Below are 18772 nucleotides of genomic sequence, written 5' to 3'. Positions count from 1 at the left end.
GGCTCCGCTGGGCGGGGCTCTCCCCGCCCCCCCGGCAGGAAGGATCCGCCCACGGCGGACACAGCCGCGGCGCCGGCCATCTGCGAAGCGCGCTGTCCCGCAGCGTTTTGGAGCCGCCCAGAGACGCCCCAAAGGAGGAACCCATGAGGAAACTGAGGCTTAGAGAGAGTGGTCCTTCCTACACTCTTAGCTTGAAATGAGACTTCTCAGGACATCTCTGAGACAGGTGGACTGGCAGCTGAGAAGGGGTTTTCGCAGGGTCTTAGGGCTTCCCCTGCCTAAATACCCTGAACCGGCTCTTCTGGAAACATCTCTGGAGCTCAGGACTCACAAGCGACGAGGTCCGCCCTTCGCTGGAAGGTTTGAAAATGCAAGTGTCACGAGCCAGTGAGTTCCTTAAAGATGGATTAGATTAGTATTTCCGTTTTCTAGATGAAAAAGGCCAAACCTGAGTCCCTCAGTTCTCATTCAGTGCCCGAATACATGTTTCCTGCCCCAAATCCAGCCCATAGAGCAGAGTTTCTCAAGGGCGGTGCTTGACATTTGGGCGGGAAAATTCTGTGTTGTGTGGCTGTCCTGTGCACTGTAGGATGTTTAGCAGCATCCCTGGCCTCTCCCCACTAGATGCCAGTAGTACTCAGTACTCCCCTTCCCCCTAGTTGTGACAACTAAAAATGTCTCCAAACAAATGTCCCCGATTGAGAACCACTGCCATAGAACATTCTTTAGGAAAGAGAGAAGCAATCACAGGGTTGTAGCAAGGACTGGTGCAATAATGGCTGTGAAGAACTTAGCACATATTTGGCACGTAGGAGGGGCACAAAAATATTTGATATATTACTTCTTTATTGTGTGTGTGTGTGTCTTGTCAAGGCTGCTTGGTTTATTTTCCCTTTTTTTAATTTAGATATAATTGACATACATTATACTAGTTTCAGGTGTACAATGTAATGATTCAACATTTGTATATATTGCGAAATGATCACTACAGTCTAGTTGTAACATTCACCACCACCATATAGTTACAGAATTATTTTTCTTGAGATGAGAACTTTTAACATTTGTTCTCTTAGCAACTTTCAAATATGCAACACAGTATAATTAACTATAATCACCATGCTGTGCATGACATCCTCATGATATTTATTTTATAGTGAGAAGTTTGTACCTTTTGACTCCCTTCACCCATTTTGCTCACCCCCCAGTGATGTATTACTTCTGCCAACTAATATTTCTAGAAATAATCAGGCTGGTGGATAGAGAAATACGCTTGGGGATAATAATAATAATAAGCTAAGGGAGTCTGCTATAACTCCACAACAGCCAAGAAAGGGGGAGCTTATGGTGGAGATAGGAGGACATGAACAGGAAAGTGTCGCAAAATTCTTCAGTTTCAGTCAGTCCTGTCTGGTTTCATGCACTTTGTTGGGCTGCAGTTATGATGAGTGCCCCACCAGGAAAAGGTTGGTTTTTTTCCTTAGGCTAAAACAGTGCAATCCCCGGTGGGTGTTGCTTTGGAAAGCTGACTTGGAGCCCACTGGGATTTTTGTTCAAGGGCGCCATCTAGGGGCGCGTCTCTGAATCCTCTAATTCCTGCCATCTCTGGCATCTTTGTAGGGCCAGCCAGGTTTTGCTTTTCCCTGTGGGTTGGCCGCCTCTCCACCATATCATGTATTCCCCGTTGGTCGGGATCTTAGCATCTCTCCATAGCATAAGGACTTGGTTCTTGTTGACCATTTGATGGGTCAATATAATAAATCCCTGTGCAGCCTCTTCTACGCCATTCCCCAGTTACTCTGGCTAAGCAACTATTTCAGGCCTCAGAAAAGATCTGTCAGGAGCACTGGGCTCTGAATAAGAAATGTGTGAAAATTTCCAGCAACAGATTGAGACTCTAAGCTGTTAATACCACAGAGATGGGGACAAGCGAGAACGTAGCTGACCTCTTCTCCCCATATTATCAGATATAGCAAATAAAAATACAGGACACTCAGTTCAATTTGAATGTCAGGTGAGCAACAGATAACTTTTTAGTATAATTATGTACCAAATATTGAATGGGACATACTTAGACTCAGAATTCTTTGTTGTTTACCTGAAATTTGAATTTAACTGGGCATCCTGTGTTTTAGCTGGCAGCCTTATGTACTTGAGGGCTGCATCCTTGCTTGGGAATTATTGAACAGAAGATTAAGTCAGACAGACAATTCTGGTGCAGGTGAGGCAGCCTGGGGGCGATGGCATTTTCATTCTCTTTGGTGGATATTTTATTTATTTTCTGTCTTTCTTCAGACTATATGTACAGGCCTTTGTTTACAGCCATGGAGCAGATTCCATAATCAGGTTCAAGTCCCAACTTTGCCACTGACCTAGCTGAGTGACTGTGGGTGGGCTACTTAGCCTCCCTGTTTCTCAGTTTCCTCAGCCATAAAATTTAGGATAATAATTGTATTTTTCTTTTGGGTTGTTGAGAAGATTTGGAGAGATGATGCTTCTTAAGTACTTAGCACAGTGCCAGCAGCTAGTGTAGCTCAATAAATGAAAACTGTTATTATTGTGTTGATATTTTTGACACAGGTAGACAAAGCACACTAAATTTCAGGTGGAGGTGTGTCTCCTACTCACCCACGGGGTTGTGGGGTTTGTGAGCACCATACTGAGCCCTTTCTAGTTCTTTACTTCGTTAGATTACAGGACCTGTTTTTTGGTGGGATGTCGGATTTCCTGCCCTGTTATAGGATGCCTGGTAATAACCCCATTTCTGTCTAAACCAAAATCTCAAACCCTGCCACTGGCTCATTTATTCCAAACACTGTTTGAAAGAGTGTATGTACCTTATGGTAGAGAATATAAATATAAGGAACGAGAAACCTCAAGGTTATTTTGAAAGTATAGAGAGCCCAGCTTTAGGAAGAAGCAAGAAAAAGGAGAAATGGAAGTATTTGGTGCTATGCGGTGCTCATTGTAGGATCTGAGAATGTTTGTCTTCTGGATGGGTGCTTGATGGAAAGAGCACTGGACTCTGGAGTCATAAGGACAGGGTTCAAATTGTATCCATGCTACTTATGAGTAGTGTCAACTTGGGAAATTTATGTGTGTATCTCTCTCAGTTTGGGTTTCTTCACTCATTAAATGGGAACATCATAGAATGTGGGGGAAAATTGAATGAAAAAACCACATAGGGAAGCATGGCTTCCAAAAAGAACTCAATGTCTAACTTGATTTCAGAAATTAAGGGAGAACTTTGAAATCGACCGTGTAACGTGCTTTAGATGTTTGGACAGCAGCTAGTGTTGTCACTTGCATGTATGAGAATACTTGTGTGTGAGTATGTGTGTGCATGTTTCTGTGTTTATAATAAGGAGCATGTTAGCCACATTTATGGGCACGTATATAGAGGGCCTACTATGTCGGGTGACCACACTGTCCCAGTTTCCCCAGGACTAAAGGGGTTCCCAGGGTGCAGGACTTAGAGGGGGAAAACCTAGAAAGTCCCAGGAAAGTGGGACGAATTGGTCATCCTTCTAGTATGTGCAAATTGCTTTACAGGCATTATCCCATTAAACCTTCACACCTATCCTATGAGGTAGGTACTCACATTGTTGCCATTTTACGTAAAAGAAGGACATCTGGAGAGATTAAGCAACTTGCTCAAGCCACATAGCTGCTTAATGAGAAGGGCAGGATCTGAACCCAGAACTGTCTCTAGCTCTAGAGTCCAAGAATTTCACCACCATGTTAAGTGCATTTAGGCCTCTCCAAAGGCACAGTGTCTTATTGCCACTCACTTCTACATTTCTGGATCATTGTTAAATACTTTCCCATCTTCCCTTCTGTCATCAACACTTCCTGCTGCCCAGCCAGGCCTCCAACAAAGAGAGAGACCAGGACACAGAGCAAAGTCAAGCCCAGTCTTGTATGTGGGCACAGCAGAGGTCCCTCTTTCCTTAGCAACAGACGCTGAAGCCTAGTGACCGGCCCCAGGGCCTGGGTACAAGCACCTCTAATGTTAAAACAGCCCCGAGAGGAGGAGAGAGAAGAGTTCACGCTGCCAGGGGTATTGTTTGGTGGGATGCTTCCTCCCTCTTCTCTGTATTAATATGTAACTCTGCTTCAATTTTTTCTCCACAGCAAACTCATTATGTTCCTGGGAAGGTTTCAAAAGAGGAGCCGCTCAATGGAAGGGAAGAGTGGCTGTCACAGGAGGAGTAGGAACCACAGCAGAAAGTCCAACAGAACCTCCATGCTGCCTCTTCATTCTCTACCCTCCCTTTCTTTCCTCTTCAACCAGGGAACCCCTCAGGGGGCTGAATTCTGTGACCTCAGAGAGGCAGCTTTGTGAACAGGGCTTTCAGAATATCTGGAAAGTTCCATTTTTGTGTCATCCCTATTGTGCTATAAGGAAGTGTGAATTTCACAGCCACTGGTAGGAGAGGAAGAAACTCAGAGCTCTTTATTCATTTTTTAATAGGTCCAGTTAGAGTGGACAACATGAGTGACATGGATTGTTCATCTCAGAAGGTAGGTGTGAATTTTAAGGTGTATTTCTTTTTTCTTACCTGTGTTTTCAACATGTAGGGAATTTGGAAGTGGGTGTGAAGGGGATTTTTCAATCATAGACCAGTTGCCGTGTTAGATCCCCTGGACTGAGCAGGTGTGTTAATCACATGTTTTTGTGTCCTTTGAAATATGCTTTTTTGCTGAATTAGGCTTGAGGACGTCTTCAAGTTTCACTATGAAAATTTCAGGAACAGACACCTGTTGTTCCTTTCCCTTCCCTTCTAAGAACATTAGACCACGTGTTCTGTGTAACAGTTCCCAACCCTGGATGCACATCAGAATATCCTGGGGAACATCTTGAAAACATAGAGACCTGACCTCATTCCCAAAGATTCTAATCCAGAAGATTTGCAGTGAGGCCTTGGAATCTGTATTTTTAACTAAGACTCGAGTGATTCTGATGTAGCAGGTCCTCAGGCAAGCATTTGTAAACTGCTTCCATGAAGCACGTACAAACATCACATGTAGTCAGAAATAAGTCACCTGAAAGTAATGGTTCTACCCAGTGTAGGTGCCAGAATCTTGGTGTAAAAGCCAAGATCCACTAGGTTGCCATACATTGAAGTGCCCAGAGGAGCATTTAAATGGAAACTTATGAAATTAAAGTGGATTTCTTGATAGTGACTGAGTCCACCACCTGAAATGAAAACTCTCTGCCATTTACCAGAGACAACACTTGAGCATTAATATTTTTAACAAACTGTTTTGCATAGCCAGGTAGGTCTTACAAACGTCTCCATCTCTTTCTCCTTGAAGGCACCACAGAGAATTCTTAGCCAGATATGGTCAAGAAAACTCTGTTCTGTTCTAGAATTGATTTCTAGATCTGATGATCTTGTGTGTGTTCCACGTGTTCCTGTCCCGTGGACTGAGATGTTTTCTGCTATCAGGGTATTTATGGTTCTGTGTGTATAAATCTTAATCTGTGCCTATGAACTAGCTTGAAGTTTAATTTGTTCTTCAGAGGTTCTGTTTCTCTCCATTGTGTTCTGCAAAATGCTTAATGCTGGTTTGCTTTCTTGCAAAATGTTGTTTTGCTTTCTTTATTGTCTCAAGAACGGCTTATCTCTTTCAGTGATGACTCATCTGCCTCTGTGTCTGTCCCTTGGATGACCATGTCTCAGTAATTCATTCCAGCTTAAATCAAAAAGGGGATCTGTGGGCTCACATAATAACCGAGAAATCCAAGTTGGATCCTGGCGTCCAGTTGATATCATTGGGAGTCTTTCTCCTTCTGGTGGCTCTGCTGTCTTCTGTGTGGCTTTATTCTAAGGAATACTTTTTCCCATGAGGCAAAGATGTCTGTTGAGCGTGCCGCTTCCTCAGTAGTTCTAGCGAAAGTGTCAGGGAAGACTCTGATCAGCCCAGTTTAGGTCACAGGCCTATCCCTGAATCAGTGTGTCTAGGAGCTAGGAGGATAAAGTATTCTGACTGGCCAGACCTGTGTCACATGCTCTGCCCTGGAGCCTGGGGCTGGGATCAGCCCACTGTATGACAGGGACTGAAATTGGAGAAGAGCCAGTTGTGTCCCCCAGGGCTCTTATTCTGCCTTTTTTGGTAGGAAGAGTAACTTCCCAGTTGGTGTGAGGGCTGAAATCAGGTTTACCCCACAATGAGCAGAAGCATGAATGCCAAGACACCTCCTGAATATTGTTAGCATCCTCCTCAACTGCAGAAGGTCAGAGTTTTTTGGTTTAACTACTCGTCCCCACTCTTGTTGTAACTTACTCAAGATGTCTGAAATTTGTGGTGTTTGCTTGTTGCTCTTTTAATGAAGCTTTTATTTGAAACAGATTTAAAAGCTAGGCCAAGGGAAAGATTTCCATTGACCACAAAACCTTCTTACTTGCAAAGATGAAATACAGACAGCCCTAACTTCTCAATCAGTATGTGTTGTACATCTGGGATCCTGAAGGAAATCATGAATGACTTCATATCCCTGAAAGTACTGCTGCCAACATCCACCTTGGATGGTATGGTACCCCTTCGGATGACCAGGTTCCTTTCAGGTTGATGCTGGGGCTTTTCATTTTGTTCACGTCATCAGTACAGATGTGATACTAATTTCAGTAGTGAAGGAAGGAGCTCTTGGAGATGATTGGTCAATTCTTAGATCCTTAAAATTGAGGATCTGCTCTGTCAAGAGCAGAGAGACAGACACGGTGAATTAAATCAACAAGGCAAGTTCTCTAAGCTGAAAACAACAGGGTCAGTGTCTCAAACTCATCAGAATTAAGGTGGAGCCCAAGCATCCCTATTTTTAATAAACTTCCATTGATGAGTCTGATGTACCACAATGTTTGAGAACCACTGAGTTAGGCCATTAGATCGATGAACCTATTTGATGTTTTTAAAGATCCCAGGCTCTTATGCATCTTTGTTTATGGGTTTTCGTGTTTTTGTTTAATTTTAAGATCAACCTTCCTAATGTGATTTACCATATTAAGTGATGCCTCCTGTCTCCAATGTGTTGGGATGCAGAGTGATGTGTATATTTAAAAGCACTTCTCCTTGACTGGGATGTGGGACCCATCCCCTTTGAGCCTTAGTTTCTTCAGCTAGAACATAGGTATAAAAATCTTGTAAGCGCCTGGCACATCATAATTTGAAATAGTGGCAGATGATGTTATTATTGTTTTAGGACGTTGAGTCATGAGTGAGGGGTTGGTTGGGGCATGGGGAGGGCTAACATCTGATCCATATACCCCCTACCCTGCTACCCATCACCAATTACCCTGCGTGACATAATTTGCCAACCCGAATAAATCAAATCGATCCAATAATGTCTCATCGTACGCAGGAGTTAAGTCCAAAGTGATTGCCTAAGGTGAAAAACCACAGAGAGCCAAAATTGCCCCTGAAAATCCCTTAACCCGTCTTTAAAGTGCTGCACAGCAAACCTCTGAATAAGTCAGCCCAGCAGTTTCCCTCCAGTGTTGGAACAAATTGCAGTTTCTCCATCAGATCCCCAGATGAAGTAGTTGTCTTGCATATAGGGCCTGTGTTATAGGACAGAAACACACACAGCATCATTCAACACTGCAGTCATTTTCAGCTCTGCTCAAGAGAGGCTCTTAGGAACTGAGAGTGCCCTGGGAGCCACAAGTTCACCCCTGCCTGAGGCTCACTCCCAAGTATACATTCACTGAAGAGAATGGTGGACTCAATATTTTTTCTTTTTTAAGTATTTTTTTCTTTTCACAGGAAGCACAGAGAGTTGCTTATGTGTGTGTTAAACACACAGAAGACAGTGCCTCTGCATGAGCAAATTTCTATTTGGAACTTTGCATATATGAAACGCAAGAGTTGACTTTTTAAAGTCAACTCCTTTAATCACAGCCCAGGGTAGTGTAGCTTTTGGTGCCCTCAGAATTTAGGCTCTTCCCAGGGGAAAAAACATCTGAATTTGTTCATAGAAGGGTAGACAAGAAGGAGATGCTGGAGGAGAGCCAGACTGATAATTAAAAAATGACACCTACGCAATGGATGGGGATGAGAAGGGTGTTTTGTGGGCAGAACTCTGTGCCTAAAACCTTTCCTGGGGATCTCTTTATTCCTCATCAACCTAGAGGCTTGGAAATCTTTCCTACTTCCTGAAGACTGGCTTTGTTCCCATTGCCCACAGATCACCAAAAGTGACTCCATACATCACATGAGCCACTCCCAGATGCGGCCAGAGCTGCCCCCTCTGCCTGCTTCTGCTAATGAGGAACCATCTGAACTCTATCAGGTATGTTCACCTGGCAGCTGCTCTTCTGCTGGTACTAGTGGGGAGCAAACAATCAGCTTTGACAAGTGGGATTAGTGACTTTGGTCATTTCAGCAGGATGGGAGAAAGAACTATGCAGTAGCTCCAAGGTGAGTTGGAATCTGGTCTTCTCACTTAACCTGCTGTGTTATTTAAACTCTCTGAACTTATGCATCTTCACTTGTAAAGTGAGGGTAACTTTCTACCTTATAGCCATGTCTATAAGGAATAAAGACAATAGATGTAAATTACCTGATTCCCAAACTTATTGTACATTGAAAGCCAGTTATTATCCTTGACATCAGAAATTATGGTCACGGTGGTCAGAGAAATACAATTGGTGTCCATTCAAAAAGTGTTTGCACTGAGTGTTCAGAAGGTAGAAATACAGTGTAAGGCATGTGGGACTCCATGAGTCTTGGTGTGAGTGGAGTCTGGACCCCACAGAGCCCAGGCTCCCCAAGAGATGGACCTTATTGTGTCTCACTTTGCGTTTCTTGCCTTGTAGACTGTCATGTCGCACAGCTTTTATCCCCCCTTGATGCAACGCACATCATGGACCCTGGCTGCACCCTTCAAAGAGCAGCACTACCACCGTGGACCCAGCGACTCCATTGCCAACAACTACTCCTTGACAGCCCAGGACCTCAAGCTGAAGGACCTAGTAAAGGTCTACCAGCCGGTCACCATCAGTGTCCCTAGGGAAAAGATCACGCACAGGCTGCCATCAGGTATTTCTGGCAGTGTGCCATATCAGTTCAGAAAGGGGCTTTAGAGTGAAATTTCTAATCCTGGATTCTGGTCCTGGCTGTACCTCTTGCTGCAGCTAACTTTGGGTAACCCTACAGAGCCTCAGTCTCCATCTGTGAAATGGGAATGATTGTATTGGCTAACATTATGTTTACCGTATACCAAGCACTACTTTATGTGCTTATGTTACTGATTGCTGCATAACAAATTACCCCAAAACAACCTAACTTCTGGCTTCCCAAGGAAGGAGCAAGGAAGAGAGTAAGAGAGAGAAGAGAGCCAGCCAAGACAGAAACCACAGTCTTTTTGGAACTTAATTTTGGAAGTGACATCCTATCACTTTGGCTGTATTCTGTTTGTTAGAAGTGAGTCACTAGGTCCAGCCTGCACTCAAGGGGATTGCACAAGGGCATGGCACCAGGAGGTGGGGATCATTGAGGGCCATCCTGGAAGCTGCTTACCCCAGTACTTTATATGTGTTAGTTTATTTAATCCCACTAGGTACACATAAATCTGCTTAAGGTTATCCTTTAGTAATTCTTGTTAGATATATGTCGGAGCCTCTTAGTCTGCCCTCTGTCTCAAACTCGTTTTCATGTTTTTTTTCCTTTCTCTGTGCTGTGTCTGGGTACATTCCTCAAATATATCTTCCAATTCACTAATTCGCTCTTCAACACTGTTTATTCTTGAGTTTATCATGTCTAATGAATGTTCTCTGTATTAATGACAATATCTTTTCACTTTCAGATTTTATAATTTGTTCTACTTATGGGTGCCACTTCTGCCAACTTTTTATTCTATTATGTGCATAGCCCTTTCAGTATGACCTGGAGGATCTTAAACATTTATTTTGGAGCACTGTTGGTATTGCTGTATTGTTTCCATTTTGTGAATCTGTCCCTTGATTGTTGAGTTTATTGGCTGTCTTCTTTAGTATTGGTTTTTCTCATGGATTCTGGGGTTTTAGTTTGCAGGCTTATGTTGAGAGTTTTTTCCCTTTTTGCTACATGCATCCTCCCATTTTTTATTAAGGTATAGTTCACATACAATAAAATGCACAGATCTTAAGTGTTCAGTTCAGTGAATTTTGACAATTGTTTATGCTGTATAGCCACCACCTCAACAAGATACAGGACATTTCCATCACTGGAGAAAATTCCCCTCTGCTTCTTTCCAATCAATTCTCTCACCTACCCAACATCATCCCACCTCAGAGTAACCACTCTCTGATTTCTCACCATAGATTAGTTTTTCTTGTTCTCACATATAAATGTAATCATATTTACATTGATTGTAATCTTTTGACCCTTCTTAATCTAACTTTTTTTCCTTTTGCCTTCATCTGAGCTCTTAGGGCTCCAAATTAGTACCAGATCTTCTGTTGGTGGCTTGGAACTCCCATCCTAAGGTGATATTTGGGGATCTCGTAGATCTCGTCCCTGAGGCAGTGCGAGGCTGGGCCTAATTATTATCAGCCTCTCTCTGCTATTTCTAGCCACCATATGAATTGAGGATCCCTGTGTTTTATCTGCATGACAGAGCTGCTGTCTTTGCAGCCTGTCTTCGTTGGAAGGGAGGCTTGCTTCAGCCCTGGCTTTATGCTATGAGGCCAGCTCCAGTCCCCTGCAATCATGGTGTATTCTGGATTCTTTTACTCCCCCAATTATGAGACACCTAACTACTTCTGCCTGCTTCCAGAAGCCGAGTTTATGACTTTTACTTCACATTCTGTTTGTTTCTGATCCACATAGAAAAGCATCTTGTTGAATACTGCAGTGTCTTTTTATTTTTTGGTGAGAAAGATTGGCCCTTAACTAACATCTGTTGCAAATCTTCCTCTTTTTGCTTGAGGAAGATCGTCCCTGAGCTAACATCTGTGCCAGTCTTCTCCTACTTTGTATGTTGGCAAGCAGTTTGTAGGTCTGCACTTGGGATCTGTACCCATGAACCCCGGGCTGCTGAAGTGGAGTACATGAACTTAACCGCTATGCCACTGGGCCAGCCCTTGTCTTTGTAAATTTTTAAGGAGTATTTTGTCTATTAATGTTATATTTGAAGTCAATTGAGGCACTCAAAGTATGAACTCAAAATACATCTTGACTGAGTCTTCATTTCTCTTTGATTCTCTCAAAATGTCAGTTTTAGTGTTAGTGTGTCTTTAACACTTCTCTATTTCTTGTTAATTTTCTTAAGCTAGAGACTTAAGCGAGTAACAATATCTAGTTAAAGTTTAATAATAGAGTTTTATATCATTTATTGGATTTATTTGTAGTTGCCTTCTCTTTATTGCACGTGATCCTGGTTTTTCTATTTGTGATAATTATGTAATATTTCCTTTAAAGCAAATATAAGTTTAAAAGTCTGAGTCTGCCTAAAAGAAAAATATTAAACAGTAATTTCCGACGTTTAGAAAATAGAGCATGCAGGATTGGAGAGTGAATCGAGTAGGCAATTCTTAATACTTGTCAGATGTATGGATGGATGGAAGGTGTGCTCATCTCCGTTTCACAGTGGGGGAAGCTGGGGCTGGAGTGGTGAAGTCACTTCTTTGGGGTCACACAGGTAGTTAGTGGTACAGGTGGGATCAGAGCCCACATCTCCTGCTTCATCCCACCACACTGAGTCCACTCCCCTTAGTGTGCTCCTGGACTGTCGTGAGAATCACTTATCTGTGGACAGACAGTGGCCCAGGGCCACTGCCCAGCACTGATGTCTGTCTTCTCCACTCTTCTAGCAACTAAAAGCTCAGCAGAGCCCAGCAAGAAGAAAAGGAAGTTTTCCCACCAAGACAAAGAGGATCCCACTAGGTAAGGTGTCGTTGTAGATTCAGGGGATTGTAGGACACTAGGCTAAACCAAAGAAGGCTGTGGTCTCGTTAAAGCCACACTGCTTCTTAGCTTCAAAGCATTCCTGAACACCCAGTAAGTCATGTTTACTTCCACCAATCCCCTTAATCCAGTTTTTTAAAGCTATGAATAAAGATAAATTAACCAACTGAACAAAACCAGTGCTAACATATCTATGAGGGGTTTCATGGTTAGAAGTCATCATTGAAATACACCTGTGCCATTCGATGCCACGGAGAAGAGGGACTTCTATTGCAGAGTGACTCTCATCAGGTTGGAGTAGGCCTGACATAGCACCTCTGTGTAGACCCAGGGGCTGAGCTGCATCTGCTTTTTAGGACCATGTCGTCTTGCAGCACCTCAGCCTGCTTGCCCCGGAAGAAGGAGGTGATAACATCTTTGACCCTCCCGGGAAGCAGACCAATGAGTCCAGAAGAACAGATTAATGTGATGTTACAGCAGGAGATGGAAATAGAAAATAAAGAAACCAAACCATCTGAATCAGACTTGGAGGTATGTTCTTGTTACTTCCTTTCTCTCAATTTGCCAAGTATTATTCTTGACATCTCAGTAATTCTAAACTGGGGGAGAACAACAGAATTACTTGGGAAATGTTTATAAATACCAAAGGCCAGACCCCATGACAGACTACTGAATGAGGATGTGTGATTGTGTGAATTCTTTGCTCTGGGAAGTCAGACATTGGTGCCGTTGGGTCCTCTTAGAACATAGGTTGCAGAATGGCAGCCCATAGGCAAGGATTGCTAGATTTTGAAAAATAAAGACAAAACAAAAAACAGGACACCCAATTAAATATGAATTTCAGCTAAACAGTGAATAATTTTTTAGTATAACTATATCCTAACACATCCTGTATTTTGTCTGGCAACCCTACCATAGGCTGAATTTGGCCTATAGATGTTTTGAAAATGAGGAAAATCTCACATAGGCTAGATTTCTAACCTGTCTTGAAAAAATTAAAATATTTGAAGCTGAACAGTAACTACCTCCTTTAGCTAAGCAGTATGTTCTCTGGTTTGTCACAGTCTCCACCAGTCCATGTAATTTTTTTTAATCTCCGCCAACTTTCACTTATTAACATTACCTACTTGGTTTCAGGTAGACTTTTCAGTTTCCATCCCCTGTCTTAAAAGAACAACAACAAAACTTTAGAGCAAATAGCTTGTGAGTTTATAGTGTGTAGTAAAATGATTAGTAATAAAAACTCATAGTGACTGAGTCTGTGCTTTTAGCAAATTTCCATGCTAAACTTTCTACATCCTTGATCCCATGCAAGACTTGGATACTATGATTATTCCTATCATCTGGGTGTGGAAATTGGGGTGTAGACTGCTTAAGTAAGTTGCTCAAGGTTACACATTCAGTAGGGGACAAAACTAGGACTTAGACCAGATCTCGCAGATACTAAAGTCTCTGTGCTCTTAAGAGTTATGCAGCATTTCTCAGACTTGCCTGAAGATAAGAATCAGCTGGGGTGCTTGCTGGAACAAAAACCCCAAACTGCCTGAGGAGGGGCCTGTGGATCTGGATTTTAACGAAAGCCTGTCTCCCCACCCCTGGTAAATCCTATAATGAGGGAACTTTGGAAGTCTGGCCTCTATAAGCAGCCTCCATTAAGGTTGGAGAAAGATGAGCTCAGCCTCCTCTGACCACAGACAGTTGGCACTGAAGTTCAAAGCTGATTTCAAGCTCTTTTCCTATACTTTGTACTTCTCATACATCTGAAATTACTCATTCTAGAGCCACTCAGCCATCCAGCAGCTTAGAAGCAAGCCCTAAAACAAAGCTTCCTGAAATTGCCAGGTCACATCTGATGTGGGGTCAGTGAGCTGAGGAGTAGAAAGAAAGATTTCTTGGACTCTCAAGGTCTGGCAGTAGTGCTGTTTTATTCAGAGAATAGTGTGGAATAGCATGGGGACAGGACCCATGGGCAGTAAAGAGCTGCTGCTGCATGGGGACAGGACCCATGGGCAGTCAGATCTGCTGCTGCTGCTGCTGCCGCTGCTGGCATGGGGACAGGACCCATGGGCGGTCAGAGCTGCTGCTGCTGCTGCTGCTGCCGCTGCTGGCATAGGGACAGGACCTGTGGGCAGTCAGAGCTGCTGCTGCTGCTGCCGCCGCTGCTGGCATGGAGACAGGACCCACGGGCAGTCAGAGCTGCTGCTGCTGCTGCTGCTGCCACTGCTGGCATAGGGACAGGACCTGTGGGCAGTCAGAGCTGCTGCTGCTGCTGCCGCCGCTGCTGGCATGGGGACAGGGCCCATGGGCAGTCAGAGCTGCTGCTGCTGCTGGCATGGGGACAGGACCTGTGGGCAGTCAGAACTGCTGCATGGGGACAGGACCCACGGGCAAGAGGAGCTGCTGCTGCCAGCATGGGGACAGGACCCATGGGCAGTCAGAGCTGCTGCTGCCGCTGCAAACATGGGTTGAGAGTAGGGCTAAATTTAAGGCATAGATATGTGAGTTCTCTCTTTACAAGACACAGGAAAGAATATGTAAAAAAAAGTTGTTAAAATGATATCGGGGCAGGTGGGCTCTGGTTATTGGGTGGTCCTATAACTTTTAGATAAGAATCAAACTGGATTAAGTAAATGGCAGAAGCCACCACCTTAAATATTATCTTCAGCTAAAGACAAAGGAGGATGTTGGTGGTGGGGGGAGTCAGCTACATGAGGTTACCAGACAAGCACAATAAACAACTTAAGTCCTTGCCGTCCCCATTAAGAGTTTCTAGAGAGAAGGTCATCCCGTCTTCCCCCTGGTGCAGAGAGGGAGACACCCCCCACAGATGGAGACTTCCTTCACAAATGCAAATGTCTCTCATCAAAGGAAGCAAATTCCATTCCTCACAGCCTCCTTCTCATCGCAGTTTTTAACAGTAACCAGCCTACAATAATTCTCATCAACATTGACCATTTTTGTTCAGTTTGTGTGTTTGTGTTGCTTTTCTAAACTCCAAAGCCCACTGTTGATTAGAAGAACAATCATGAGTCTCACTGACTTTGGGGATTTTTTTCCCCCGCTGTCAACTACAAGCTACAGGATCAAAGTGTTTTGTGGAGGCTCATTGTTGAGGAGGGTGAATTATTTTAGTCCATTTGAGGAGCTTGTCATTCCTCTTCTTAAAGCTCACTAGATACGCTGCCTCCATCCTGCTCTCAGTGCTCATTTCACTGTTCATATCTGCATGGCGTTTGACAAGTCCTTCCTTATACCCCACTGACATCTCTCTGGCTTTAACTGAATCCTCTGGTGTCATGGGGAAAACTTGCCAGCCATGTCATTGCGGTGCGTGTGAAGTGACAGGCCTGGAAAGCATGGTTGTAACGAGTGAAGGATGGGGGTGGGTGTGAACAGGACCCTTTGGCAGCTGACGGGCATGGGCAGGTGGCAGGGCACAGTTAGCCAAATAATTATAATCATTTTCTGTCTGGTGGTTTGTTTACGGAAGAGATATTATTACTATTTGACCAATGGAATCCGAAAAGACATGATTGCTCCTGAGGAAGACAAAGTGATGGTCCGGATTTCAAAGCTGATTTCTAATAGACTGCTGACAAATCCCTTCCTGGAACCCCTGATGATCAACCTTGTGGAGGAGAAGGACAATGACTATTACAATAGCCTCATGAAAAGCATTGGTGAGGCTGGGCATAAATGGGGCAGGGGGTTCCTATTGTGGAGGGCACCTTCTTTTCTCTTACTATCAGTCCTCCACTCTGGTTCCTCTGAAACATCATTTAACTTCCAATTCAAATGCTCCCCACCATCACTCTGGTCTACACCAGCACTTCCCACACTTTAATGTGCATCCATTTAACCTGGGGATCTTGTTAAAGTGCAGATTCTGATTCAGTAGATCTGGGGAGGAACACAAGATTCTGCATTTCTAACAAGCTCCTAGGTGTGGCCCATGCTCTTTACCCCAAGGCAATACTGTGAGTATCAAGGGCCTACTCACATTTTAAAATTTAGCTCAAGACTTGCCTCTTAAGTATTTGTGTCCCTTTACAACCAACCCTCAGTGGTCACTCTGTCATCTGCATCCATAGTACTCCTTGTCTCTACTCTCAACTCATTCTTCTTTGGAACTTCTCCTGTGCCATTATTGCTCTACTGTTATTTAACACTGGCATTGTCTTTTCATTTCTCATGAGTCTCAACTCCCTTATTAGACTCTTAGCTCTTTGATGGTGATGGACATATTATTGATCCTCGCTCCCTTTCATCCTTAGCTTCATGTGTTGTGCACGCAGTAGGTCATTGGGAAATACTTGATGATGGTGAGTAATGTGAGAAACACATCAAAGGGGAAAGGTGATCATATTAGTTCCACGCTTTCCTATTTTATCTGGACAACAGCTGTCTTTACCAAGTTCCCTAGTTATTTTTAATTTCCTAATTAACTTTCTAATGGTGTCAGGTTAATGGTTCTTTGTCTACTATAGGATAGAGCCAAGCTCATAAGGATAAACATGTAAAGCCTTTCAAATTCCAGCCTCAACCTACTTCTCCAGTCTTATCACCTTGAACTCCACCACTTACATCTGATATTTCTGCAGCAGAATAACTCACAGCTCCATGAGCATGTTATGCAAAAGTCACAGAACTACACTTCTTATCCTAACAAATGCCACCTCATTCTTTATGACCCAGTTCAAGTGTTATTTCCTCTCTGAAGCTTTTACCAATCTTTCTTTCCTTAGCATGTGAAATATTTGATCTCTAAACTTCCATTCATAAGTGTCTGGTGTCATCTATTGTGTTGATTTTTTGTGTAACTATTTTGGTGTGAGAAAACAACTAAAGATTAATGAGCTTTCAGCAAATACTAGTTCATTGTCATGCATGATCCTAGATATCCTAACAGAACTCAACCCCAGGTTCTCTGTGCTCTACACTGTAAGGTTACATCCCTTTTTCCCCTAAAATATCTTCAGAAAGGACACACACACACACAGAGTGGAGCTTTTTCAATTTAGTTATACCCAGGGGATTACCAATGACCTTGTACATGAGGGAGCATTTCCAAGTGTAAATGGACACAGGCTCATTTACCTTTTAAGTGTTAAAGCTAAGAGCACAGATTGTTCAAGGTCCCTACTTAATAACAAAGTGTTTGCCCTGTTGGTTATAGTTGATTACATCCTCATGGACCCAATGGAGAGAAAAAGACTCTTCATCGAGAGCATCCCCCATATGTTTCCTCAAAGAGTGATCCGGGCCCCCGTGCCCTGGCACAGTGTCTACAGGAATGCCAAGAAGTGGAACAAGGAGCATCTGCACATAGTGAACCCCATGATGCTCAGCCTGAAAGATCTGTGGTTTCAAGAGTAAGAAGTGCCTTCCCTCCCTTTTCTTTCTCTTTCTTAATTGCTTTCACACATAAAAGAACATCTTATGCTGGACACTGTGGGAGTAGCCCTGCCTTTGAAGTGAAATGACAAAAATCCTACAACCAAAGTGCATATGAACGATAAGTGGCAACTGTCCACACAGGGTTAAGTGGCCCTCCTTTGTGCTCCCACGACACCCAGCGCCTGTCTCTAAGCACTGGAGCATACTGGTTAAGAGCACAGCTGTGGAGCCAGCCTGCTCAGGTCCACATCCTAACTTCTGCATCAGACGTGATATGGGTGTGTTACACCACCTCTCTGTGCCTTGTTTCCCCATCTCTAAATTTGGGGTGATGAGTTTCTACTTCATAAGGTTGATAGGAGGAATAAATAACTTAATACATGCAAAGTACTTAGAATAGTGCCAGATAAAATGTAAGTATCCAGTAAGTGTTAATTAGCCATTACCTCCATTATGACATGTATCACACTGGATTGTAATTGTGTGTTTCCTCATTTGTCTCTGTCTAGCCTGTGAGGTATATGGGGCTTGGGTCGCATTCCTTTATGGAATTCAGTGTCAGCACAGGGATGGCAAGCAGTGGTCTCAGTTATATTCATCAGTGACTTAAATTGGCCACACAGAGACGGGAGTCACTTTTTCTTTCTCTTTCATTTTTCTAAATCAAGATATAATTCACATACCATAAAATTTACCCTTTGAAAGTGCACAATGCAGTAGTTTTTAGTATACTCACAAATTTGTGCAACCCTCACCACTATCTAATTCAAGAATATTGTCATTATCCCAAAAAGAAACCCTGTACCATTAACAGTCACTCTCCCTTCTCCTTTCCACTCTGCCCCTGATGACCACTAATCCACTTTCTGTCTCTCTGGATTTTCCTGTTGGACATTTTGTGTCTATGGAAGTATACAATTTGTGGCCTTTTGTTTCAGGCTGCTATCACTTAGCATAATGTTTTCAAGGTTCATCCTCATTGAAATGTGTATCAGTACTTCATTCCTTTTTATGGCTAAACAGTATTCCATTGTTTGACTGTACCACATTTTGTTTATCCATTCATCAGTTGCCCTGGGGAGAAAGACTGTCATTTTTTATGGGCCCCTCAAGAGGGGATACAAATCCTGGTGGGAGAATGAGGCCACCAGAGTTCACTGAAAGTTCAGGGCAATTAGACGATGAGCTGCCACCATCTGGGTTTTTTATTAGAAACATGAGAAGCAAATATGTTTACTTAATTTTGATTGGCTGAACTTATCAGTAGCTCAAATATTCTGCTTTGGGAGGATCTCTCACTTTGAATATGTTTAGTCTTCATAAGGAAGCCTTGTTACTTGGAGAGCTTACTTGTTTTCCCCATTCTTAGTTTTACCTGTATTTTAAAAAGGAATTGAGGGTGAAGTCAACTTAGGACGGAGCCCACCAATGATAAGATATAAGCTCATTCCTGTCTTTGAACTGAATTCAGTTTGCTAAGGCATTGGAG

At 43.2% G+C, this 18772-nt stretch overlaps 1 protein-coding gene across 4 annotated transcripts in view; it reads left to right on the top strand.

The window, feature by feature from the left end:
* Window position 1: 1 nt before the first annotated feature.
* DNAH3 (dynein axonemal heavy chain 3) overlaps window positions 2-18772 on the top strand; it is a 167337-nt gene continuing 148566 nt past the window's right edge. For 2 of the 4 annotated variants that reach the window (XM_070232126.1, XM_070232124.1), the window contains exons 1-8: window positions 2-370; window positions 4132-4521; window positions 8186-8290; window positions 8817-9039; window positions 11793-11865; window positions 12243-12417; window positions 15377-15566; window positions 17063-17258. In XM_070232126.1, coding sequence (XP_070088227.1) covers window positions 4492-4521; window positions 8186-8290; window positions 8817-9039; window positions 11793-11865; window positions 12243-12417; window positions 15377-15566; window positions 17063-17258 — 992 coding nt within the window. In that variant the 5' untranslated portion in view covers window positions 2-370; window positions 4132-4491. Of the gene's footprint in view, window positions 388-4131; window positions 4522-8185; window positions 8291-8816; window positions 9040-11792; window positions 11866-12242; window positions 12418-15376; window positions 15567-17062; window positions 17259-18772 lie in introns of those variants that run through there. The other 2 variants (XM_070232125.1, XM_070232127.1) reach the window with 2 other exon arrangements.

This window comes from Equus caballus, chromosome 13 (genome assembly GCF_041296265.1).
Source record: "Equus caballus isolate H_3958 breed thoroughbred chromosome 13, TB-T2T, whole genome shotgun sequence".
NCBI classification, from domain to species: Eukaryota; Metazoa; Chordata; class Mammalia; order Perissodactyla; family Equidae; genus Equus; species Equus caballus.
The sequence above is the reverse complement of the archived record's forward strand: the minus strand, read 5'-3'. Positions and strand labels throughout refer to the sequence as shown.